Raw genomic sequence first — 26562 nt, forward strand, 5'->3', positions numbered from 1 at the left:
TAGTGAAAAAATGTCCACTGCAAGTTCCTCGAGTCTTGTTCATTTGACCAAGAGTCCCAAAAATATTTAGTTACAATAACAAAAAAATTAGGGCCCATAGAAAGATCCTGCATCATGTCCTTCATTACTGATGCCAACGAATCAAACATCAGAACAGCTCAAAGCTCAAAGTGATGAACTGCTGAAGAGGAAACAAGCTGCAGTGAACAAGTTCACTTTGACCTCGTCTTGCTTAAATTCTGTATTACATCTATTAGTGGCTCATATCTCTTATATATTCTCTCTCTTATAACTTCTCTATCTCATATTAAATATATCAAACAGTGAGTTTTCAGCTGTCATTGTCAGCATTATTACAACATCCAGAATCCTTTTTCAGACAGTGAAAAACAGCTAAATCTCCTAATCTGAAAGAATGTGGATGCAGCAGTATATCCACACAATTCAGCATCATCAGATTAAATGATGATCTGTTATAAAACTGTCTCTGCTTGAGATCCTTCTTCTTCATGTTTAATCTACAGCGGCTGTTTAGTTTCACTCTGTGTTGTTGACATCCTCCCTTCCGCATTATTTCCTGTTCACTGTTGCCGAAGGGCGTTTCCACAGCAACAGCAAGTTAAATTTAACCTCTTTGATACCACATAGAATGTAACTTAAAACCTATTTCACAGTAAAAGTATGAAAGATCAATAAAAACCATCAGGGATGATAAGGACTAGAATTATTAACCAAGTGCAATATGAGATGTCAAAATATATATATTTATTTCACAGAGTTAAAGTCATCTTTATTGGCCAACTATGTTTACACATACAAGGAATTTGACTCCTAATTTGTAGGTACAGTATATCACAATCATTCCCAATAATATAACTAATGACTTATTAATCATGACCTGGTTGTGGATAAGCAGCAGAAAAACAATGTATGAATTGATGATAGATTAACTAATCAAATAAACAACTAATTCATTTAAGGTCAGAGGTCTGGAACAACAGGATTGGGGATTTTCCAGACAGGTTTTGCTGAAATCACATTAAAAAAACCTGCAGATACTCATCATGTGCAGGAAGCATCATCAAGCAATCTGTGATTTTTAACGACATCTGCTGGATGAACCAGAAATTGCATTTTCCTCAATTAGACCTTTTCTACAGATATCTGAAAGTACAAACAGAAACACAGGAGAGAAACTAAACTTCAAACCACAGAGATTCAGTTTCTACAAAAGTACCGAGAGTCTCCAAACACAGCTGGTTTGAGGGGGAGAAGCGGTGAGAAGGAGGGTCATGATGGGTCGGCTGCAGCCGGCGAGACATCAAACCGCTTGGAGGCTTGAGGTTGTTGTTATAGTTATTGTTGTTGTTGGTGTTTCTCTGTGTCTCTCCTTCTTCTTTCTTTCTCTGTCAACCCAACCAGTCGAGGCAGATGTCGTCCACCTAGAGTCCGGTTCTGTTTGAGGTTTCTTCCTGTTAAAGAAACAGGCGCGACTGTGTTTAAACTGGAAGTGGAAACGTGACATGGTTTAACTCTGTGACCAAAAGTGTCGATGGAAAAACCCTGAATTTGTCTCCACCTGCTGTCAACAGTGTTGGTCTACAGAGAGCAGATGTCAGTCCTTGTTTTGATTCCCATCATATTACTGCATCAAATACAGCCTGACAACTGGACTCTGAACTCTTTTCATGCTCTGTACTGAAGGGATCTGGTGCACCATTTCTCAGCAATGGAGGTGAAATTTGAGCTAAATGTATTATTTTCTTTATCAATTAAGCTCTTGTTTTTCTAACTAATGGTTTAGTCAATAAAATATCAAAAAAATTATTTCATCAAACGTCCAAAATTCAAAAGATATTCAGTTTAATATAATACACTTCACTTATAGATATAAGATATAATGACATTATTTTAAGTGTTCATTATTATTACAGTATTTGTCAACAATTATAACTTCTCTGAAGACATATTTTATATTATTACAACAGTGTTTTACTATATTGTTTCATTATCTGTTTTTATTCAGCAGTTATGAAGTTATAACTGTTGACAAATACATTAATAAACACATCTGCTTATAACTTCATTATAGAGTTACCGTAACATTTAATAGACTGAAACCAGAGGATTGTGATTTGAAGTAATTAAAATGTAATAATGCATTACGTAGGTCGAACAATTACATTAGAACAAGAAAAAAATGAAATCAGAACAAGATGTTTAAAGTGAGGCAGTAGATAATAAAATAGAGTTGTATATTTTGAGGTTATGACTGTTTGTCAAGTTCAAATCAATGAGCAAACATCATCAGTAAATAACTCAAAAATGGATTTGTGGAAGTAAGAAATGCTCCACCATAAACCTGAATAACAGGATAACACATTTCACATGATGAGAACACTGAGTTCCTTAAAGTCTGTATGTATACCAAACACTGAATACTGGTAGAGAGTTAAGTGTGTGTGTGTGTTTACAATTACAATACTTGTTATTTTACTAACAAGTATTGTGTGTGAATCAAAGCCTGATATATCTTATTCCTCCGTTGTTGTCCAGAAACTATTAAAAACAGGTCAGTGAGTCACACCGCTGCACTGGATGACATGTTCCTTCATTATGAAGAGTTTGGTCTCATTACTTTGTTTAGATAGACACAAGATGTTGCTGTGCTGCTGAATTTAAAGCCCCAAAGTTTCAGAAAACTTTCATTTACTCATCATCAGTTTTTCTTCAATGAAACAAGGACTTATTTCAAATGGTACACATCTGTGGATTGTCCTCTGTTGGTTACAACTATTAAAGTCCAATAAAAACTTGACTGGTAAATGTCTGCGAGTGTCTGTATGTATCTGGGGTGTGACATGTTGCTTCTCATGTTGCTTCTCCTTGTTGTTGATGTTGATGACTTACAACCTGTCTGGTGCTTTTATGCTGGTTTGCCCAGTGATCAGTTCTTGGGTCAGTTATTCAAGTCCTGAAAATGAGTTCAGAGTGGGATTAAAGTGGGTCTAGCTAGTCTCTGTGGGTGACTGGCTTTTAGAGGTGAGTTATGGTAGCCGATGGTGGGGGATGTTTATTGGTGTGAACTGGTCCTCCTATTTTTCAGGCTCTTGCAGCTTGAAGGATCAAAGGGGGTTTGGGTCAATAGTCTGGTCAGTGAAGAGTTTGGGAATCTCTCTGACCCTGTTTATACCTGGCAGTAACATGCGTCTCAGGTGATCCTATCACAAGTGGACAGCTTTAAGTATATAGTGCCATTACATGTGTATTACATGTGGACTCTGAGACAATGTTTGAGACTCATATATCGACTCTGGTGAGAAATGATCATCAAGCTTCAGTCACAGTTCAACTCAGTGGAACTCAATAATGTATCATTAAAGTTTCTGTTCGTTTTGTGCTGTCAATCATTTTGTAATTTGAACTTATCTTTTTAACAGTGATAAACGTATAATTAGTTTTATTTCATCAACATGACAAAAACTGGAGCCTGCGATCCAAAACCAGCTCTGCACAGCACTTTATTCAGACCACTACAGGTCAATACAAACACACAAACACTGCTGGTTTGATCCCCAGTAAAAACAAATGGCTCATTTTCATTTTTATGAATCCCCACTTGAACTGAAGCTAACTTTGAGCCTAATGCAGGGATGCAAAATGGCACAGAAGGGGGAATGCAACAAGATGCAAACAAGAAATTACAGTTTGTTACTTATAGGTTATTATTTTCAGATCATCTTTTTATCGATATTCCAAATGAATCCTAATAATTGATCCTCAGTGCTGGCACAGCATCTCTGCAGGTCTTGAAAAGTCTTTAAAAACCTTGAATTTGGTGTCTTCAAAAAAAGACAAGAAATTATATATTCATATCTTATGTTTATTTAATGTACACAACAAACACATACAATATACAGGATTGCACTAATGTTTAACTGCTGTACCTGAACAGAGAATTTGACTATTTTGTTAATTTATTTAAAATTAACTTAATTCATTTACTAAGTACAATATCAATAAATATGCGGCTTTTCTTCCTTTCATGTCATTGTAAATTAAATAATTTTGGGGAAGTTTTTGGACTGTTGGTCAGACAAAATATAAAATATGAAAACATGACTTTTGATGAATATTTGTCTTTTTGTGAAGGATTTGAAAATTATTACTTTAGCGCCATCAAGTGGTGTTGCAGTGTTACAGAAATGGACGCTGTTACACCCCTTCAGAGTTTATAAAGTGATCCTGTGTAATTATCAAACTGCAATTTTTAGCTTCATTAAAGATAGAAATATACATAGAAAGTATTACCAGTATATTACATAATTATATAAAATGATATTGAACATTTTTTTAAATGGCTATTTAAAATGTTTATGGTTAATGGCTGAGCTATCAATATGTATTAATAGATTACAATGTAAATGTTCAGGCTAAAAATGTAAATGAAGACATATATACATACAGTGAAAAATGTCAGGAGTACAACACAGGGATGTTCTTTGTTGCCCTTTATCTTCTTAACTTTAAAAAGCTTTTCAAAAAGTGATAAAGTTTTCTTTCAATAATATTTTTACATATGATTTATAGCTACAGAAGGTCACATATCCCTCTCTCAGCTTTTTCAATCTGCCTCTCAGTAACAAATATTTAACTCAATGAATAATTCAATGTAGCAATAAAGTAAAAAAAAAACTCTAATGCAGGTTGTAAACTGTACATGCTATAGAACATGATTAACATATCAGTGACCCTCCAGGATGCCGTCTGAATTAAGACTTAAAACAAGTTGCAGTATGAAGATGACACACAGAAAAGTCCAATATACATATACACAGATTACAAAAGATTTTTTACACAATTAATACTGCAGTATCAACAAAGTAAAGTCTGCTGTGCATAACTAAAAATACACATGATGCAAAGTTAACAAAGTGCTGCTATATGTAACAAGTTATGATCTTCTCTCCACTGTAACGGTACGTTTGATGTCTTACATGCCATGTGATCCCGGTACTTATATGTGCATGACACAAAAATAACTAACTAAAAAATAACTAACTAGCTTATTTTGAATCTACACTGCCATGCTATCATCAGCATACTAATATGCGCACACTGATGATGTTACCATGTTGATGTTTAGTAGGTATAATGTTTACCATCACTAAACACAAAGTACTGCTGAGGCTGATGGGAAATGTGACCTGATGATGGTGTTAGATGAAAGGTAAAGGGATGGAAGTTATTATAATTCATCCACTGGATAACATGAATGTGTGAATCAAATTTCGCGGCATTTCATCCAATAGTTGTTGAGATATTTCAATAAAACAAAACAAAAAAGAGGAGGAAAAGTCAAGAGATCACCAAAGTCAGAGGGATACATTGTCTGGGAACCTTGTATGTCTGCACAGAATGTGAATATGTAAAATATATGTGAATAGTATGAATGAATGTATGAATGGCCAAAAACAGAGTCCTGGGACATGCCCCGAACAGCAGGCACACCTAAAAGTGATCATTGTGATTATTTCAATGTTAGTATGAACAATGACTAATCAAGTCTTTTCTTCTGTTTAAGCTGTTTCACTTAACAAGCCTCACCGAGGAGCCCTCACACCAAACTCTGAAAACTGGGTAGAGTGGTTTGGTGAATTTGTTGTAGAAGGTGTGCAGGTGTGTCAGCGATCCTCCAGTAGACACTCTGTAGAAGGACAGGATGCCAGCCTCCCAGTCCAGATACACTGCCAGTCTGCGAGAACCAGCCAGAGGGACATGAAGGACGATGGTCTTGAAGTTATGATGCGCTCGGTAGCCAGGAGCAGAGCAGTGCAGACTCCAAGATATCCCATTGTATCCCATCACACAGTCATTGCCTGGGCCTTTGCGATGGATGTCCTTGTAGGTCACTCCAATCCCAGCCCAGTTTCCCTCCCACTCCACCTCCCAGTAGTGCCGGCCCTTCAGGCCCTGTTGGAACAGGACTTGGGTCCAGTAGTCGAACCTGTCCGGGTGGTCGGGGTACGGCTGCTCCTCTTGGCCCTGGCTAACTTTTCGGTACCCTTCAGAGAGGATGAGGAGTTTGTGGGCTGTGTTTGTATCCATTGTGAGCTCACATGCATCTGATGGCAAGAAGAAGTCAAGCAGTTAGACATTTATACTGACAGTTTATACCACTGCCACTAAAAGTACTTACTACTCATTGGCTGGCAGGCATCTATATATCAGGAAACATCAAGTATAGCTCCAGTCAACAATATAATCACTGTTTAAATCAGTGCTTAAGGTATTCATCACTACAGTACTGATGCTTCATGTTCTGTTAACTCCTTCTCCTCTCCATCTATATGCATTCATGTACCATCAATGCATGTTACTAACTTGGCTGCTTCCCTGGAGATTTTTGTGCTTTCTCGTCTCGCAGGAATCTTCAGGATCAAGCTATAGGCTCTGCTGCTGGAAGGGTGGTGCAGACCTGTTGGTCCCAGGGGTCTTCTCTGGGTATTGCTACTATTGTCATTACTAGTCATATCTCATATTTGTTATTGTTGTTATTGTTATTATGCTTCTCTGTGTCTCTCTTCTTTCTTTCTCTCTCAACCCAACATGTGAAAGCAGGTGGCCGCCCACCTAGAGTCTGGTTCTGCTTGAGGTTTCTTCCCGTTAAAGGGGAGTTTTTCCTTACCGCTCTCGCCAAGTGCTTGCTCACGGGGGAACTGTTGGGTCTCTCTAAATCTAAGAGTACGGTCTAGACCTGCTCTATGTGAAAAGTGCCCTGAGATGACCTTTGTTGTGATTTTGTGCTGTATAAATAAAATTGAATTGAATTGAGTTGAATTAAAACTAACCTAACCATAGATTAAACTGATAACAAATGCTTCAAACATGATGAATATTTTTAAAAAAGCCTCCTTTTTCTGAGGAAAATTGCCAGAGAGAGTGCTTCAGGTATTAGGAACAAGCAGCAGCAACCACGTCTTGAGGCTGAAGTACCTTTAAGTCCCACCGATGGCTGTTAGATGCTTCAACTGACTCCCATTCAAAAAGCCTCAACTTCTCTCAAAAAATACTACATAAGTAATTTTTTTCAACCAGTCATTATGATCTCAGTCTCTAAATTCAGACCCTCTAGTAAGTATGCTGGTGGTCATTTTGGTAACTATTACTCTGTTAATAAGATTTAAAGACTTACAATATAGTCAGTGGTGGAAGAAGTATTCAGATCCTTTACGTGAGTAAAAGCACTAATACAACAATGTAAAAATACTGCATTACAAGTAAAAGTCCTGTATGAAAACTCCTACCAGATTTTTGACAATAGAAACAATAGAAAATTCAAACTTACATTGTTTCAGTCCTGGTTTAAACCAGTGTACTGCATTGTGGTCGACTCTGTGGAGCAGATAGAAACATGATGATTAAAGCTTCTCTGAAGGTTTTTCAAACTTCTTAATTTGACCCATGAAAACATCACAGCAGTAAAAAACAACACTAAACACGGACTACAATTGAGGCTGATGGCACTTGCTTTTGGAGCGAACCTTTATTTAGTCATAAATCAAAGTATTGGGCAAGTGGAAATTTTGACTTGATGGTGGTGAACCAGATGGCAATCTATCCAATAGTTTTTGAGATATTTCACTCAAAACCACAAACTGATGGTGGTGCCAGTGTAAAAAAAAAATCAGCAGTTCACCATAATCAGTAGGATACATCCTCTGGGAACCATGAATGTCTACACAAAACTGAATGCTAATCCATTTAATAGTTGAGATATTTCACAGGATAAGTGAAGACTTTCACCTGCTGGTGGCGTTAAAGGAAAAGTCAGAGGATCACTGAAGTTTTTTTAATGTTTCCTCTGAGGATCACAAATGACTGTACAAAATTTCATCTTAATCCATCCAATGCTTGTTGAGATATTTCAGTCTAGACCAAAGTGATGGACCGACCGACCAGCTAAAAACAACCATCAGACTGTTTTCTTTACCTGAGTTTAGTAAATTCACATCGTCCTTCCTCCAGAGCTTCATAGATGAGCTTCACTCCGTCCTGTCCAAGGTGATTGTAGCTCAGGTCAAGCTCTCCCAGGTGGGATGGGTTGGACTTCACAGCTGAGGCCAAGAAACCACAACCTTTCTCTGTGATGTTACAGAACGACAACCTGTGACAGAGTGACAGAATGCACCTTTAACAGCTGGTCGTTACCCTTCATAACTATTAAAGTTGCATTACCAGTTTTCTTAAAAGGATACCTGATGGTTTCCAGTTTACAGTCCACATTTCCCAGTCCGGTGCAGAGCAGCTGAACTCCTGAGTCTCTGATGTCGTTGTCACTCAGGTCGAGCTCTCTGAGAGGTGATGAAGTACTCAGGACTGAAGCCAGGTCCTCACAGCATCTCTGGGTGAGACTGCATCGGTTCAACCTGAAGGGACAAACAATGCAAAATAAAGAAATCAAATGCAAAGATACAAAAAACTACCACATTAAAATGATCACATAGCTAAATCACACCTGTCAAAAACTGAACATTATAAGCTTTACAATGGCTACACTTGTTTCAGGGATCTTGTATTGGATTGTATTATACTGTCAAGTCTTCTTTGTAATTCTTTATTATTTTGCACATCTAACTATTAATAGTAAAATGTGGTAGAGAGTTTAACATTCAACCAGTAAATGTTTAGGAGATACTGAAACCCTGGTTGCCAATTCAAAACAAAAAGTCAAATGTTGTCATGTCTTAAACCAAAACCTTAAGCAAATACAGACATCAAGGGAAAATAAAAGTAAAATAAAATACTGAAATAAAGAATCTGAATGACACACTTTTGCTTTTTGTATCAACTTTGCATTAGTTTTTAGTTTCCCTTTTTGTTTATTAAGTCTTATGTAGTCGAAGACAACCCCCTTTAGACTACACGGTAGCACAATATTACAAGAGGCTAAACTTACACTAAGTCATGGATGAATTGAATAAAAAAGAAGAACTGCATTATTGCTACAAGAAAAGTATTTAATCTCACATTCTTTAAAATAAATGATTGCATTGGAGATATGAGTGAACAGGATTCACATTCTTTCTTTGACATCTTCCTGCAAGTCAGCATCTCACTAGAACAGGAGTGTGTTTTCCTTCAGTTCAATAAGATGATGCTTAGCAGGTAATGTTTGCCTGGTTACTTTCATAATTAAGTGTATTAGCATGCTGTCATTTACTAAGTAGCACTAAAAAGTAGAGATGAGACCTAATAAGAATGTCTTTAGTTTTGCAGGTATGGTCATAAACCATCGTAATGGACAAATGAAATTACATAAATATATCCTGTGAGGAACATGAATGTAAATTATGTCAAAATTTTAATCAAATAGCTGTTTGTTAGTTAGTTACTAAAAAAACAACACAAATGTCAACCTCATAATGGTGTTAGATGAAATGTTAGAGGATCACCAAAGTCATTGGATTTGTCTGGAGACCTCAGAAATCCACAAATTTTCATGCTAAACTGACAAACTGACAAACCAAGACAAAACATTTTGTTGGCCAAACTCATAAATTCTTCTACCATGACTTGCAAAGTATTGTCTAAAATGTGTTTACTATACTGTAGTCTGTCTGCAGTTGAGTCATCAGTGTTTTGGGGACTTGTAAAATCTTTGTTCAGTCACATTATTGTTAGCTGAAGCTTTGACTAACCTCAGCATCTTCAGTCTGCAGTGTCGGCTCTTGAGTCCGTTGCACAGAAGTTCGATTCCTGAGTCTTGTAAGTTGTTGTCACTAAGGTTTAAATGATTCAGCTCATTAGAATTTGAGCTGAGAGTGGAGGACAGCTCCTTACAGCAGTCTGCAGTGAGATTACAATCATTCAACCTGATAAACAGAAAGACAAAGTCAATTTGTTAATTAAATTTGCGACCTCAATAGATGAATATTAAAAATAAAACTACAAATGATGAGAGAGACTTGCATTGCTGATTTGGATGCTTTGATGGCTGGTAGGAGCCTCAGAAGGCTTTCTTCTGTCCTGGAGTATTTCTTGAGCTGGATCTCCTCTGGCTTCTCTGGCGAGGTTAGCAACACAAAGACCAGAGCTGCCCACTGAGCTGCAGAACACTCGTCCATCACTGAGTCTTGGTCTGACTCCATGTAGCTCTGAATCTCCTCCACCAGAGAGTGGTCATTCAACTCATTCAGACAGTGGAAGAGATTGATGTACTTCTCTGGATGACAAGTCTGACTGATTCTCTCCTTGATGTGCTTGATGGTTTCCTCATGATTTTGGGAGTTGCAGGTTTCCACCTGTATCTTCAGGCCTCTGAGCAGAGCCTGACTGGACTCCAGAGAGAGTCCGAGGAGGAAACGCAGGAAGAGATCGAGGTGGCCGTTGTTGCTTTGTAAAGCTCTGTCCACTGCAGCTTTGTGTAGTTCAGATACAGGCTTTTTTTGGGTCATCTTTTCAGGGCTGATCATCAGGTTCACAGCGGACACCTTATACATCACATGGACATACAAAGCTGCGAGAAACTCTTGAACTGACAGATGTACAAAGCAGAAGACTTTTTCTTGCATACATGGCTCTTCCTTGAAGACTTGAGTGAACACTCCTGAGTACACAGATGCTTCTTTGACATCAATACCACAGTCTCTGAGATCCTCCTCGTAGAAGATCAGGTTGCCTTTCTCCAACTCCTGGAAGGCCAACTTCCCAAGTGACATGATCACCTTGTCATTCCCCTGTGAATCCAGTTCTTGCTCCTCACCGTACTTGACATGCTTCTTTGTGGTCTGATGAGCCAGAAAGTGGATGTACATCTGAGTCAAAGTCTTTGGCATTTTTCCTCCTCCTGCTTTGGCACACATATTTTCCAGGACAATAGAAGAAATCCAGCAAAACACCGGCATGTGGCACATGATGTAGAGACTTCTTGTTGATCTTATGTTTGCAATTGCTCTTTTGGCCAAGTTTTCATCTTTAATTTTCTTTTGGAAGTACTGCTCCTTCTGTCGGTTGTTGAAGCCTCGTATCTCAGTCACCCGGTCAACATACTGTGGAGGGATGCAGCTGGCGGCAGCAGGTCGGGTAGTTATCCACAGACTGGCTTCTGGTAGCAGGTTACCTGCAATTAGGTTTGTCAGCAGAACATCTACTGAGGCTGCTTGTGTAGCATCACAACATTTCTCATTTCCCTTGAAATTCAGAGGGAGTCTGCACTCGTCGAGACCATCCAATATGAACAGAACTTTGTACATTGTCAGGTCTTTGATTCCAGATTCTTTCAGGTCTGAAGAGAAGTTACACAGGAGCTCCATCAAGCTTTGTTTCTCATTTTTTAGCAAATTCAGCTCCCTAAAAGGAACTGAAAACAGGAGCTGGATGTCTTGATTGGCCTTCCCTTCTGACCAGTCCAGCATGAACTTCTGAGTCAGCACTGTTTTGCCAATGCCTGCTATCCCCATGGTGAGCACTGTTCTGATTGGTTTGTCTTCTTTGGGTAAAAGCTTGAAGATCTCCTCGCACTTGATCAGAATTTCCGAAGATTTCCGTCTGTTGAACGCCGTCTCAATTTGTCTCACTTCATGTTCATTGTTGACCCCTCCACTGTCCCCCTCTCTCAGGTAGATCTTTGTGTAAATCTCTTTGAAAGGCACAGGCCCTTCCAACAAGTTCTCATTTTTCCTCTTCAGGGAAGATTTTTGTTTCCGTTGATACATTCTGAGTTCTCCATAATGACCTAACAGCACAGAAATATGTAACATCAATGATCAGCCCAAACTGTAATTATCCTGTAATACTCCTTATAACTCCAGACCTTGCCTGAGAATCATCATGATTTTAGGTTTTCTTCAGTATCAAAGTAATCCAGTGATAGTTGTCTGTACATACATGGCTACACTAAAAACAGGAGCTGCTAATAGCTAATTTGGCATACTTTTAATGGGGACAAGTTGACAAATTGGCAAAAAAAAAAAAAACCCAATTTCGAATATAAGCTAGTGAGTAAAGTTTAGGATATTAGCATGCTACGTTAAGTTTAATTATAAAGTGCATATGAGGGTGACAGTGATGCAGGCACTAGTGGTAGACAAATTGAAATGTTGACCTGCTGGTTCTGCTAAATGAAAAGTGAGGATCACTAAAATCTTTATGATTAATCTTCTTGGAACCATGAATGAGAGCACTAAATTTCATGACAATTTATCTATTGGGAAAAACTTTTCATTACTTTTCATTCAAAATTGTTATTGTTCCCAATAACTCTTCTCTAATTGCAAGTGAAGAAGACAGTGTGCAGGAGTTCTTTGTTCTACTATAGATGGTCCATGGTCTTCTCTGATGTACCCCGTGATTTACAGGTGTACAAAAATTCTGGTCCTTGATGACAATTTATCTGATAGGTGTGGAGATGTTTCAAACTAGACTTAAGTTAATAGATGGACGAATTCGTACAAAAATTCAATGCATAACATTAATTAAACATCAGCTGTTGTAGTAAGATAACATGCAGTCTCTTACTTTGCTCAAGTGTGTGAGCATGTTCCTCCTTGTTCATGGTCCTCAAAACATGGAGGGCAATCTTCAGAGCCGCTTCACTTGTTTCATCATCAAACTCAACCAGTGAATCAGGGAGTTTGTCGTCCTCTTTGTCTTCCTCAAACAGTCCTTTTTGTTTTGCAGAAAGGACCTTCTTATGTGCTTTCAGAGCTTGCTTTAGAAAGGCCATAGCTTCTGATTCAAACCCCTGAGAAAGACCATGAAATGTTTTATTCAACTATTAGTCATTTAATGTAATAGTAATTTTATTCCTCAGATGCAGGTCTACAGCATAAATCATTATAAATCAAACATTTATTTGGAACTACAATGCAATTATACTATGATGTGTAATACCACTCTACATGTTTTCATGTTGGTGTAAATGATTAAGCTCTAGATGACTTTTTGTGCCTTCTCATCTCACAAGTTCCTATGGATCAGGGCACTCACTGGTGCTCTCAGTTCTCTCTCTCTCTCCTCTTTTTTTAAATGAGTCAGGAAGCCGACAGAAAAGTCTAACTTTACTTTTAATGTTATCAAATGAAGTGTAATTTCTTTGATAAATGAATGTTATCAAAGAACTGTCCTCCCCTCATCCTAGAAACATCTTTGTACTCAGTCAATCACAGCTGAGCCTGTCCTGCACTCCAGCTTAAAAAAAGCAAACTTTTATTATTAAATAAACTTTCACCTACACATTAGCACCAAATAAAATCAGTCAACAATGCTGTTAAAATAAATCCATAACATAATATAACATAAAAATATAATTTAATTTCCAAAGTGCCCATTTTTATGTTTGAGGTAGATTATGTCCATTTTTGCTGTCTGAATATCATCAACTTTTAATCTTCTGACTAACTGAATGTAAACCTCATTTGGGAACATGTGGTAATTGTTTTGCTCGGTCTATGGCATCATTTCTGTCAGCAGGAGAGATTTGTCCATCTTCCACCTGAATACACTGCAATGACGTAAGTAACCACCACTCCAAAATGTGGCAATTGGTCCAGATAACAAGTGGTCTTTTGATTTGGCCATTTCATGCAGAAAAGTTGCGGTAACTGCAATCACAAAACTGCAATTTCCTGGAGGGACTGACTGGAAAAAAGTCACCTGTGAAAAAGAGCTGAACTGAGAGCAGCAGAGAGAAAATGGCGCAAATCCAGAGAGTGCACTGACCTCAGTGACTCTCAGGGTCTCCTTGCATCATTCTCCTCCAGTCTAAAAACTGCAAAGACCACTTACTACCAGAACAAGATCTGCAGCGCCACAGATGCACAGAAAATGTTCTCCATTTTTAATTCACTCCTCAATCCGCCTCCTCCTCCGCCCTCCACTCTGCTCACTGCAGACATGTTTGCCTCATTTTTCACTGACAAGGTCTCTGCCATCAGTAACCAGTTCACTGAGCCTGACCAACCCAGTCTACAGCTGCCCACTAACAGGGCCACACTGTCCTCATTCTCCCCTATAACCAAGGAGGAAGTCTCCAAACTTCTTCTAAACTCTTGTCCCCCTACCTGTCCACTGGACCCAATACCATCCAACCTGCTTCAGAATATTTCCCCCGCACTTAACTCCACAGTCACACACATCATCAACTCCTCACTTACAATTGGTGTTTTCCCCACCGCCTTTAAGCAAGCTTGAGTCACCCCTCTGCTCAAAAAACCTACATTCAACCCAGCTCAGGTTGAAAACTACAGACCGGTTTCACTCCTGTCCTTCCTGTCAAAAGTACTTGAGCGCACAGTCTTTAATCAAGTCTCTGAATTCCTCTCTGCCAACAACCTGTACGATCCTAATCAGTCCGGCTTTAAACAGGGTCACTCTACCGAGACTGCACTACTGTCGGTTATGGAATCACTGCGCTCAGCTAGAGTTGCTGGTCAGTCCTCAGCCCTTTTGCTACTGGACCTGTCAGCTGCCTTTGATACAGTTAACCACCAACTCCTCCTCTCCACACTCAGTGAGCTTGGTATCTCAGGATCCGCCCTCCGCTGGTTCATGTCCTACCTGTCAGTGAGATATTATAGAGTATCTTGGAATGGAGAAATGTCCAAACTGCACAGCTTATCCACATGGGTTCCCCAAGGGTCAGTGCTTGGTCCCCTCCTTTTCTCATTATACACCACCTCACTTGGTGCAATCATCCACTCCCATGGTTTCTCATACCACTGCTATGCTGATAATACCCAGCTCTTCCTTCCCACCGGAACACCGCACAGTCTCCGCTAGGATCTCTTCATGCCTTGCCGATATATTGGCATGGATGAAAGAACGCCACCTTCAGCTTAACCTCTCTAAAACTGAGCTCCTTGTCATACCAGCCAGTCCTTCCATACAACAAAACATCAGCATCCAGCTCGAATCAACCCAACTCATGCCCACAAAGTCTGCCTGAAACTTAGGTGTCATGATTGATGACCAACTAACCTTTAAGGTTCACGTGGCCTCAGTCGCTCGATCATGTTGATTCGCCCTGTACAATATCAGGAAGATCAGACCCTACCTGTCTGAGCATGCAGCACAACTCCTGGTACAGGCTCTCGTTATATCATGCATCGACTACTCCTTACTGGCAGGCCTCCCTGCATGTACACTTAAACCTCTGCAGATGATCCAGAACACAGCAGTGCGTCTGGTCTTCAATCAGCCCAAAACAGCACATGTCACCCCGCTGTTGATATCCCTCCACTGGCTCCCAGTTGCTACCTGCATCAAATTCAAAACCCTGACACTTGCTTACAAAACAGCAACTAAAGCAGCTCCTGCCTACCTGAACTCCCTCATTCAGGTCTACACTCCCTCCTGCCCACTACGCTCTACCAACGAAAGGTGCCTGGTACCACAACAGGGCCCTAAGTCACCAGCTAGACTCTTCTCCTCTGTAGTTCCCCAGGGGTGGAACGAGTTACCAAACTCTGTTCGATCTGCAGAGTCCCTCTCAATCTTTACGAAAAGACTAAAGACCAAGCTCTTTCGCGAACACCTCTACACTTGATGAACTGTAGGGTGAAAAAAAACAAAAAAAAACAAAAACAAAAAAAAAAAAAACAAAACAATAACAGCAACAAAAAAAACATGCTTCTATGCACTCTAATCATTGCCTTGTTGCACTGCCTGTTGGCATCTACGTCCTATGGGGCCCTAACTTAAGCTTTATGGCACTTACTGGTGTTGTTGTCTCCTGACTAGATCCCTGCTTGTGTTGTATCAGTCTCATATGTATGTCGCTTTGGATAAAAGCGTCTGCTAAATGAAATGTAATACGATGTAATGTAATGTAACCCGTGACTCACAGAAACAGTGATAATAAACAAAAAAATCAATAATTACACAAATTGGTTGATTATCAAATATAATTACCCACCGTCAGTGTGTCCTGGTTCTGCGGAATGCTTGATGTAGTCTGACTAAAAAAAGTGAGAGATAGAAGCCAAAAACATTTTCTATCAAAGCATACATTCATTTTTGTTGTCCTTTTGAAATAAATACTGCACAATGAAAGTAACAAAACAGTGATATCAGTGTCACTTTTTTAAATTTGAATTTATCTGAATAAATACTTTTACAATTTATGACTAACAGACACTGTTTGTAATTGTTTCAAGAAAAGTTTAAATTGATTTCAACTCTATAACTGGTTCTAGATTCAGCTAGAGGATGCTCCTAATGAAGAGTGGGAATGTAAAACACCATTACCACCAAACATGCCTATTTTGAACAAAACTATCCCAAAAACACAAAGGTAGGAACCACAGGACTGAACCAGCTAAAGTTTAACCAGCAGAATAACTGTAAAATCAAACATTTTCAACCATGAATACAGTGAAGAACTCACTAATGAACACTTAAACCAGTGTCTCCACCTTAACATTACACCTTTTTATACTCGAGTTTAAGAACAACAAAGGTGTCACATCTCCCATTAATACAGAAATGCTGTTGTACATAATCTTGAGAATGTAATCTGAAAGCATTGATCATCTTACTTTGTTCCTAAAGGTCCAGGTTCATTGCTGAAGTTTAGAGGAAATCCTCTGGAATTATCACTCTTTACTGACATAAGACTGACTGCTGAAGGTTTTTCAGTGACTCTGTGAAGTAGATCAGTGATAGTATAGATTAGTGTTCAGTTAACCTGGAAAAGGAAAGGATCTGAAAACCTGATGAAAACATTATAACATAAAAATTTAATGCCAATTTGGTGCTCCAGGGGCCCTGGAGTACCAGCTTCCCTCCCCTAATATTATATAATGTTTTAAACTAACAGTGCCGACCATCTTACTTTGTTTCTGGAAGTCTGGGCTCATTGCTGAAGTTAAGAGGAAATCCTCTGGAGTTATCACTCTTCACTGACATAACGCTGACTGCTGAAGGTTTTTCAGTGACTCTGTGAAGTAGATCAGTGATAGTATAGATTAGTGTTCAGTTAACCTGGAAAAGGAAAGGATCTGAAAACCTGATGAAAACATTATAACATAAAAATTTAATGCCAATTTGGTGCTCCAGGGGCCTTGGAGTACCAGCTTCCCTCCCCTAATATTATATAATGTTTTAAACTAACAGTGCCGACCATCTTACTTTGTTTCTGGAAGTCCGGGTTCATTGCTGAAGTTAAGAGGAAATCCTCTGGAGTTATCACTCTTCACTGACATAACGCTGACTGCTGAAGACGCTGATCCTCCCTCAGATTTACTCATCTTCTTGGTTTTAGTGACTCTGTGAAGTAGATCATTAACAGTGTAGATTAAAACAAATGTTCTGGCAGCATAAACCACAACCACAGTTTGCTTCAGTTTTGCCGTAACAGAAACAACGTACCATATAAAGCCTTGTATGTGCTGATGAATTAACTGTTGCTGTTGGTGAATCAGTGTCAAGTACTGTGAGGACCTTAAAAAGTAATTAAACACCAACTGAAATGTTTCTACTGACCTCCAGTATATGAAGCTCTAGCTGAAAGTGTAGACATACACTCACATTGTGGACAGTGTTCATTTTGGCTCCTTATTTGATTTAGTGTTTGTCTTTTCTTCTTATATATCAGTTTTAGTCAAATTTTAAATCATTAGACTTTCGTCTGGTGTTTCAGATCAGAGACACTGTATTTCACACATCCTGTAGTAGTTGCTGCTGTGGGCCTTTCAAAGTCCAATATTTTGAGAATTTGATCTTTTATTTAATTCACTTTAAATAGAAATGTTGCTTTAAAGCAGTTGTCTTCACTATTTTTTTCATGGTAGCCAGCCTGCCTCTGCTGCTGAAGTGATTCACTGCTGCAGGTACCGCTGGTAGAGAGGAGGTGCTGGTTTGTCTCAGCCAGCAACCGACTTCAAAAAAATTCTCCAGATTTTAAGATACGTAGAGCGCTCTAGTAGCCAAATGCACATGCCACATAATTGCAACGTTCCCGATTTGATTCCAGCGAGGGACCTTTGTTGCATGTATTACCCATCTCTCTGTCCCTTTGTTTCCTGTCTGCCTCTTCACTGCCCACTGTCCAATAAAGGCACAAATGCCAAAAATCATCTAAAAAAAAAAGAAGATTTTAAGATACGTGGCAAAGTAAGATAAATATCGACAGTGGATGGGACACTGTGGACAAAGCTGTTGAAAATATGTCTTTCTACATGTTTTTGCTTGTTAAACAGATGTTTTGATAAATAAAGTACTTATTGGCTTTTTACTCACTAAGGTTTTATTGCAGTTACAGTTACATTGTCATCAACTCGAGTAAAACGTCTTCACTTCACCTGCTTCACTGTCTCCACATCTCTGCTCTGCTGTCTGCTCTGTATGTGTGTGTGTGTCGAGTAGCTGAGCTCCACTCTCAGTCAAAACGACACAGAGAGCAGAGGAGAGGCCAAAATGTATAAAAGTACTGATAAAAAAACAAAATTAAAGAACTACAGTTTCTTAAACTTTTATTATTATTAGCTACAATGTGAGCCACCAATTAAAGCTTAGTGAGCCACGTGAGGCTGCACAATGAATAACAACAAGAATGCTTTAGGATTCATCAGTTGTGTTATAGCATCTTCAGGTGTGTTTTAAAACAAAACCCACATTGTGGCTGCCACATTTGGTTCAGTTTTTGCAGTGCTGGAGCACCAGCTTCCATCTTCCCTCCCCTAAAAGTCTATAATGATGTTTATATAAACTTTATATAATCTTACTCTGTTCCTGAAGGCCTGGGTTCATTGCTGAGGTCTGGAGGATATTCTCCAGATTTATCACTCTTTGCAGGCATCCAGCTGGCTGTTGAAGATGCTGATCCCCCCTCAAATGCAGTCACTCATTTTCTTGGCTTCAGAAAATCTATGAAATAGATCAGTAACACTGTAGACTATATCGACTCAGGAATTACTTAGATCTCACACAAGGTTTAAGGTTTTTGTATATTGCTTTGCTCATGGGGTGCTTCACCCAAAATCAGAATTATAACTTTAGTCTTGTTTTTATGAGGCCACATAGGGTCTATGATGTGTTAAATGAGTTAATAGTTAGTAGTAGTTCACATTACTGTTTTTGTACCTTCTGCTCTTTCATTGTTTCCTTTAGTTTCCTTTAAGACAAAAACTCATGTTAAGATTAGGAAGTGTAATAAATTCAAATCTCTTGTGCAGGGTTATTTCTGCTGGTCAGTGTAGAGAGGACTGGGATAACTATTAAATATAAGAGTCAGTAGGCTGAATGTGGCTCAGATGGAAACATCAGGTTCTCTGTCCTAATGTCTGATTCTGCTGCGATAGAAACTGAAACCTCAAACAAACTTTAAAGCAAAGAATATCAGAAAAACTGCATTCAAATTTAGGATAATTGAATGATTTGACTCAAACTGTGTATGTATCTTTCGCCCCCATCTGCCTGAAGTGGACAGGAGTCCAATAAGCCCGTTGCTGCTACACAACTTCAGTGCATCTCAGAAGAGAAAGGAGAAGAGGCGGATAGTCGAATGTTTACAAAAACAATCGGCTGCTTTTCAGTAGGAAATTCATGGATAACACCTACTAACAAATAGTCTGAGTATCTGTCTTAAAGGACGGGTTCACAATCTTCCAAGTGTGTCTTAAAACAACAGTCAGAAGCCCAAATGAACAGTGAAACTTGTTTTTCTTGCTGTAATCATTCCTCCTGTTCATATTGACCATTAGAAGATCCCTTAATAATGACCTTACAATGGAAGTGATGGGGGATAAAATCCACAGTCCTCCCTCTGTGCAAAAATGTATTTAAAAGTTTATTTGAAGCTAATATGAAGCTTCATCTTCCAAAGGAGTCAAATCAAGTAGATATCTTTCACAGGCTAATAAACAGGCTATAACAACATGTGTCCACTAGATGGCAGCATGTTGTTTGTGGAAGTCAGAAAGATCCCTGACAATGTTTAAAAAAAAGATCAGACTTTTACACAGTGGCTTTAGGGGGAGCCATATCTTATATTTTCCAGTGCACTACTAAGCATCTTACATGCATGTGCATACATGGACGTGCACGGTCAATTGCAGGATTACTGTGAAAAACATTCTACTGTTACTACATACGGTTAATACTGTCAATAACATTTCACTTCATACCGAGAAAATGTAGCCATGCAGGTACCACAAAGACACAGAAAAACAAGTCATCATTGCAATATTTCACTAGAGCAACAACAAAAATAGGTCTACTCCACACAGTGAATCAGCCAATGGTTTACACTACGCTTCTAAACAGAACAGACATAGTTTACATCACATGACAACACTGGAACATGCCCACAGCTTCAACTGTTGGTCTGACACAAAACATAGTCTAGAAAGACAACAGCCACACATGAATTAGAGAATTAAACTTACATTGATCAGGCAGAAACAGGAATTCAATGAGATGATAATGTTTCCTCGTCTAGAGGATGTGGAAGTCAGAAGTTTGGAAATCACGTGACCAGCTTCTCTTCCTGTTTCAACAAACAGTTACATTTATATCTGGATTTCTATATTGTTTTTATCCTACAGTGACTTTTTCTACTCAATGTGATGGATATACCTGTCTTTGTGTCCTGTTTGGCTCTTTCGGCTTGGCTTCTTTCCTCACCTGCACATACATTTAGTTTTATTAATGCTCGTCTTTTATCATGACATATTGATTGTACAAAGTAATAAATAACCACGACCACCTGAACACCTTGCACTGACCAGGAGCAACCAAACAAGCAGTGGTGGTAAAATGCAGCATCAAAGACATACAGTTGGCTCTTTTCCAGGGTGTTTGTCTCACATTATGTGTCATGTAAGTGACCACTGTCAGAGCAAAAGGGAGAGTGTCTTAAACTAAGGCTGCAACTAATGATTATTTTCATTTTTGATTAATCTGCTGATTATTTTCTCGATTAATCATGTCTACAAAATACTGAAAAATGCCTGTTATTAGTTCCAAGAGTCAAAGGTGACGTCTTCATATGTCTTTTTTTGTTTGACCAACAGTCCCAAAGACAATCAGCCTGCTCTCATGTAACAAAAAAAAACATCAAATCATCACATATGAGAAGCTAAAACCAGCAAATATTTGGCATTTTTGCAGTGCACCTGTCCTAGAACATGCCCAATAATGAGAATGAAAAATGAAATTTAAAAAAATGTACAGAACAGAACATTGCACCCACTTTTGTGAAGTTCCCAGAGTACATTGACATACTGTCAGAAGCTGTGAGAAGAATAATAAACCTGTGGAAGCAAGTAAACATGAGAGGAGAAGTGGTCATATGGTGAAACACAAAATAAAGAAGTGCTCATGTGAAATACTCAAGTACCTCAGAAAAACAGTGATGTAAACTGTAAATGTACTAAGTGACTTTCCACCACTGTATATTTAGTATTACAGCAGAGCAGGTGGGTGCACCAGCATTTACAAACATTTAGCTTGCAGCCTCATACTGTCATTATTAATCACTTACAATAATTCTTTCTTTCTTCAAATCTAATTTTGTCACTAGATGGCACTGCATTATTTCTCCCCACCACTGGTTTAGCAGAGTAAGCCAATAACATGGGGTCCATAACATAACAGTTACACAATAGTGGGCGGGTCCTGTTCACAAACCAGTCGAGTATTAAATTAGAGGGGTGTACTACGAAGTGAGATTAGTGTGTTAGCGAGGTATGTTGAGCATAAAGCCAGGATGTTTAATGTCACGAAGGTGGCTCTCTTTTAACCTGGCTACATCACCATGGTAACTTATACTGCAAACTTAACCTGGTCCGGAGCAGGTTAAATCGGCAATAAAAAGCGCCATACTTTCTCTGACTACCTGATTTGCTGCCAAATCCGTTTAACACTGTTGGTACTGCAGTGCTGCTCATATTCAGTGTGTCTGCAAGATAATCCCGCCCTTCCTTGTGACAGAAAAGTCACACAACAAAACAAAAACACAGCTCACACAAAGAAAGCCTGAGTATGTTGAACTTGCTTCGTAGTTCACCCCTCTGAAAATACAGAATATTTATATAGATGCACTGTGGATAAACTGTCTATGTGGATTTTAATGCATTTTGTATAATGCACATAAAGACGTTTGAGGGAGAGGAAGTTAAATTACTTCTAGGCTGATAATCATCAACATTATAAAACTATTAAACATAAACTTGTTTTATCGTCTGGTCTGCAGAAAGCACGGAAATTATTAGTTCTCATGTAATATTTAATATTTATGTTTAATCAGCTGTTCTGTTTGCTTTGTCTCATCTTTCTCTCTAAAGTCTAAACTGTTTATTCTCCTCAAACATCGTCACATCGACTTGTTTTACTGTATTTTTAATGTTAAATCTAATTTTCTCCCCAAAGCTTCGTTAATGTGACAGAAACTCACCGCTCAGTGCAGCCTCCGTCCGTCCTGCTCCGCCGAGGCTGCAGACAAACTGGCGGTAAGTTTCGATGTAAACAACTGTTATACTTTCACTTTCACTGAACCGCATATGCTGCTGATAAGAAGATAATTCAACCGGATGTTTACATGTCTCCAGTGCACTAATGCTGCCTGCATAAAATCATAGTTTTAACATTAAAGATCTGATACTTTATGATGATTTACTGTATTTGCATCTGAACTAATTGTTCTTTTCCTGCCATGACTTTGATGTTAAGTTTCCCTTTTACGAAGAAAATGAACTCCAGGAAGCAGCACGATTATATAATATAATTATATAACTCTAATGATTGATGGGGATAAAACACTGAAGTGAGAGATTTAGAACAGTGCAGGAAGAACCACACTGTACAAATACTCCAGTACAAGTAAAAGTAATAAATTCATGGTTAATAAATCATTAATGCTTTATAAATAATTTATCGATCCATTAATAAAATAAGTACAAATCCTCCTCCAGCATCAAACTTTTTCTTTTTAGCTCTTTAGTTTTTCAGTTAAACCCTCAAATGTCATTAAAAGTGTTCATATTTCTCACTTTCCACTAAGTCATCAAATATTAGTATTTAGTTAATAATGGGTCTAATAAGCCATTTATAAAACTTTATCAGTCAGCTGCTACTATAAATGTGAATAAATAATTAAAAAAGGGGTTCATGTCGTAATTAAATCTGCTGTAGTAAATGTTAAAGGTGTGTGTTAAACCAGCAGTCAGGTGTCCATATGAGCAGTGAAAGAGGTTTTCCTCGCTGTAATCATTCCTCCTGTTCATACTGGATATTAAAAGATCCTTCAAATGTGCTTTCAATGGAAGTGATGGAGGCCAAAATCCACAGTGTGTCCACACAGTCATTTAAAAGTTGATGTGAAGCTTATATTCAGCTTCATCAGTCTGAGTTAGTCATATCAAGTGGATATCTGACACATTTACAGTCTTTTTAGCATCAAATTCCAAATTGTTTGCAGGGGAGGAGCAGTGATTTTAAAAGTGTGGGGGTTCTAGTAATGCCATATCAAAATGAACGCCATGCATTCCTAGAATTTCTTCTACTACTATAGTTGTAACCACTGCTTCAGCTTACCGTGAAATAATTACTGAGACCACATGACTGTAACAACTCAGGAGAATTTATTGAGGGTCTGGTAGCAGTTTACTAACTATATCCAGTTATTTGTATGAGCTACTAGACTGGAGCAGAGCTATTCTTATTATACTTCAGATAATCACAGAATATCTTTATCCTACTATTTTACACATTTTATAGACATGAAATAAAGGAAACTAACACTTCTATTAAAATGAAATGGATCATAATAGATGCAAAACAAATTGAATCCTGGTAACAAATCAGTATCTTCAAATAATTGGCTTCATGACATTAACATTTACAATAACTGGTTCAACCTGGAAATGTATTATGTTGCCCTTAAAGAGTCCCTTCTGAGTCCATGGACTGGTAGATCCGAAACGGTTTTCAGATGAAAAAATAAGTGTCTCTTTGAGTAGGAATCCAAAGACGTCCTTTAATTGTCTTTAATTGTGAAATTAAATACTGAAAGTTGTCCAGGAGGTTCTGTAGCAGCAGCCGTCAGTTCCTCTCCAACAGCAACAGGGAACAAGCAATCCTTCTTCATCTGAAGTCTTCCTCAAAGCTAACAGGAGAAAATCACATCAGCAGGTGATGTAAAGCTAGTGAGTGCAGAGAATGAGCTGTTAGCTCTCACAGTCTACAGCTACAACCTAACCCTTTTAAACTCAATAATAAACAGTAACGTTACTGTACTCTAGCTTTAATACACGATACAAACTTTAACTCACTGTATATAAAATGCAAAACACACATTACTCCCTAACATAAGGAGTGCAACTATGATATCTAAAGCAACATATTCATTTGGCATTTAGCTTCAAACAGCATGAACCATGTGAGTTTACATTCTGGACACAGAGTCCGTTTAGCATGGTGGCTAATTAGCGATTAGCTTAACTCACGATTAGCGATTAGCATGCTAATAAACACTAATTTGGTTGTTAAAACTTAACATAAGGCAGGTGACACATCACCATAAGACAGACAGATGTTACACTTCTTAAATATGAGCGCTCACCTTTGTCTACAACTATAAAAAAACACTTTACAAACCAAATTTGCCACCTGGTTTACAATTACGCTATTTCAAAATGTTGAATGACTAATGTTAGTTGCACAAAAGTAGAAATTCGTCTTCAGCTTGCAGCATGACGATCAACATCAATATCACATCATTTACATCTCATTCACCCTCTTTGTGTTTCCTCGGACAGTGTTTCCTTGTTGAGCTGTACTGTAACGTTGAAAGATATCTACTTGATTTGACTCATTTGGACGCTGAAGCTTCATATTAGCTTCAGAAAAACTTTTAAATACATTTTTGCGCAGGATATTTATATTTAATAATCTTCAATTTAGGTCTCAACTGAGACAAACAGAAAAATCACAAAAGCAACAAATAAAAATGAGCTTCTGTGTGTTTCGGTAAAAACTCAAAGCCGATATGCAAATATTTATAGCTAAATCTATATTATTTTCTTATTTCTATAAAAGATTTTCTTATTCGCTGATAAATGAGCATCACAAGTTACCAGATACTCAAATTATGCCATTGTCTGTTTGAACTCCTTCCATCTGGCAGATGTTATAAACCTTCTACGCCCACATCTCCAGACTGAGAAATAGCTTTTTATCCAGAGCTGTAACTGTTCTGAATCACTAAATACCCTTCATAACCTGTCTGACGGTTACTGTTATATACTGTTATATACTGCTATATACTGTTCATACTGTTCATACTGTTATATACTGTTATATACTGTTCATACTGTTATATACTGTTATATACTGTTCATACTGTTATATACTGTTCATACTGTTATATACTGTTCATACTGCTATATACTGTTATATACTGTTCATTCTGTTATATACTGTTCATACTGTTATATACTATTATATACTGCTATATACTATTATATACTGCTATATACTGTTCATACTGTTATATACTGTTCATACTGTTATATACTGTTATACTGTTATATACTGTTAAATACTGTTATATACTGTTATATACTGTTATATACTGTTCATACTGCTATATACTGTTATATACTGTTCATACTGTTCATACTGCTATATACTGTTATATACTGTTCATACTGTTATATACTGTTCATACTGTTATATACTGTTATATACTATTATATACTGCTATATACTATTATATACTGCTATATACTGTTCATACTGTTATATACTGTTATATACTATTATATACTGCTATATACTATTATATACTGCTATATACTGTTCATACTGTTATATACTGTTCATACTGTTATATACTGTTATATACTATTATATACTGCTATATACTATTATATACTGTTATATACTGTTCATACTGTTATATACTGTTCATACTGTTATATACTGTTATATACTATTATATACTGCTATATACTATTATATACTGCTATATACTGTTCATACTGTTATATACTGTTCATACTGTTATATACTGTTATACTGTTAAATACTGTTCATACTGTTATATACTGTTATACTGTTATATACTGTTAAATACTGTTATATACTGTTAAATACTGTTCATACTGTTATATACTGTTATACTGTTATATACTGTTCATACTGTTATATACTGTTATACTGTTATATACTGTTAAATACTGTTATATACTGTTATACTGTTATATACTGTTAAATACTGTTATATACTGTTAAATACTGTTCATACTGTTATATACTGTTATATACTGTTAAATACTGTTATATACTGTTAAATACTGTTCATACTGTTATATACTGTTATATACTGTTATACTGTTACATACTGTTCATACTATACTGTTCATACTGTTATATACTGTTCATACTGTTATATACTGTTATATACTGTTATATACTGTTATACTGTTATATACTGTTAAATACTGTTATATACTGTTAAATACTGTTCATACTGTTATATACTGTTATATACTGTTCATACTGTTATATACTGTTATACTGTTATATACTGTTCATACTGTTATATACTGTTCATACTGT

At 37.6% G+C, this 26562-nt stretch overlaps 2 protein-coding genes and 1 long non-coding RNA gene across 3 annotated transcripts in view; all 3 read right to left on the bottom strand.

Annotated features, from left to right (window-relative positions):
* The window catches only part of LOC121905113 (NACHT, LRR and PYD domains-containing protein 12-like), a 60422-nt gene extending 37654 nt beyond the window's left edge, over window positions 1–22768 (bottom strand). Inside the window, exons 1-2 of the mRNA XM_042423106.1 lie at window positions 22397–22768; window positions 21194–21254 (exon numbers count right to left, since the gene is read on the bottom strand). The gene's annotated coding sequence lies outside the window, so the exon portion shown is untranslated. The remainder of the gene's footprint in view (window positions 1–21193; window positions 21255–22396) is intronic.
* The window catches only part of LOC121905115 (NACHT, LRR and PYD domains-containing protein 3-like), a 37520-nt gene continuing 16291 nt past the window's right edge, over window positions 5334–26562 (bottom strand). Inside the window, exons 10-13 of the mRNA XM_042423114.1 lie at window positions 8259–8429; window positions 7994–8167; window positions 7349–7395; window positions 5334–6125 (exon numbers count right to left, since the gene is read on the bottom strand). Of these exons, the coding sequence (XP_042279048.1) occupies window positions 5590–6125; window positions 7349–7395; window positions 7994–8167; window positions 8259–8429 (928 nt within the window). The 3' untranslated portion in view covers window positions 5334–5589. The remainder of the gene's footprint in view (window positions 6126–7348; window positions 7396–7993; window positions 8168–8258; window positions 8430–26562) is intronic.
* LOC121905120 lies at window positions 23560–24801 on the bottom strand. Its single transcript, XR_006098353.1, has 2 exons — window positions 24563–24801; window positions 23560–24106 (listed from the first exon to the last, which is right to left on the bottom strand). It is a non-coding gene; the product is annotated as an uncharacterized LOC121905120 (long non-coding RNA).

Source organism: Thunnus maccoyii, chromosome 10, assembly GCF_910596095.1.
Source record: "Thunnus maccoyii chromosome 10, fThuMac1.1, whole genome shotgun sequence".
Classification (NCBI taxonomy): Eukaryota; Metazoa; Chordata; class Actinopteri; order Scombriformes; family Scombridae; genus Thunnus; species Thunnus maccoyii.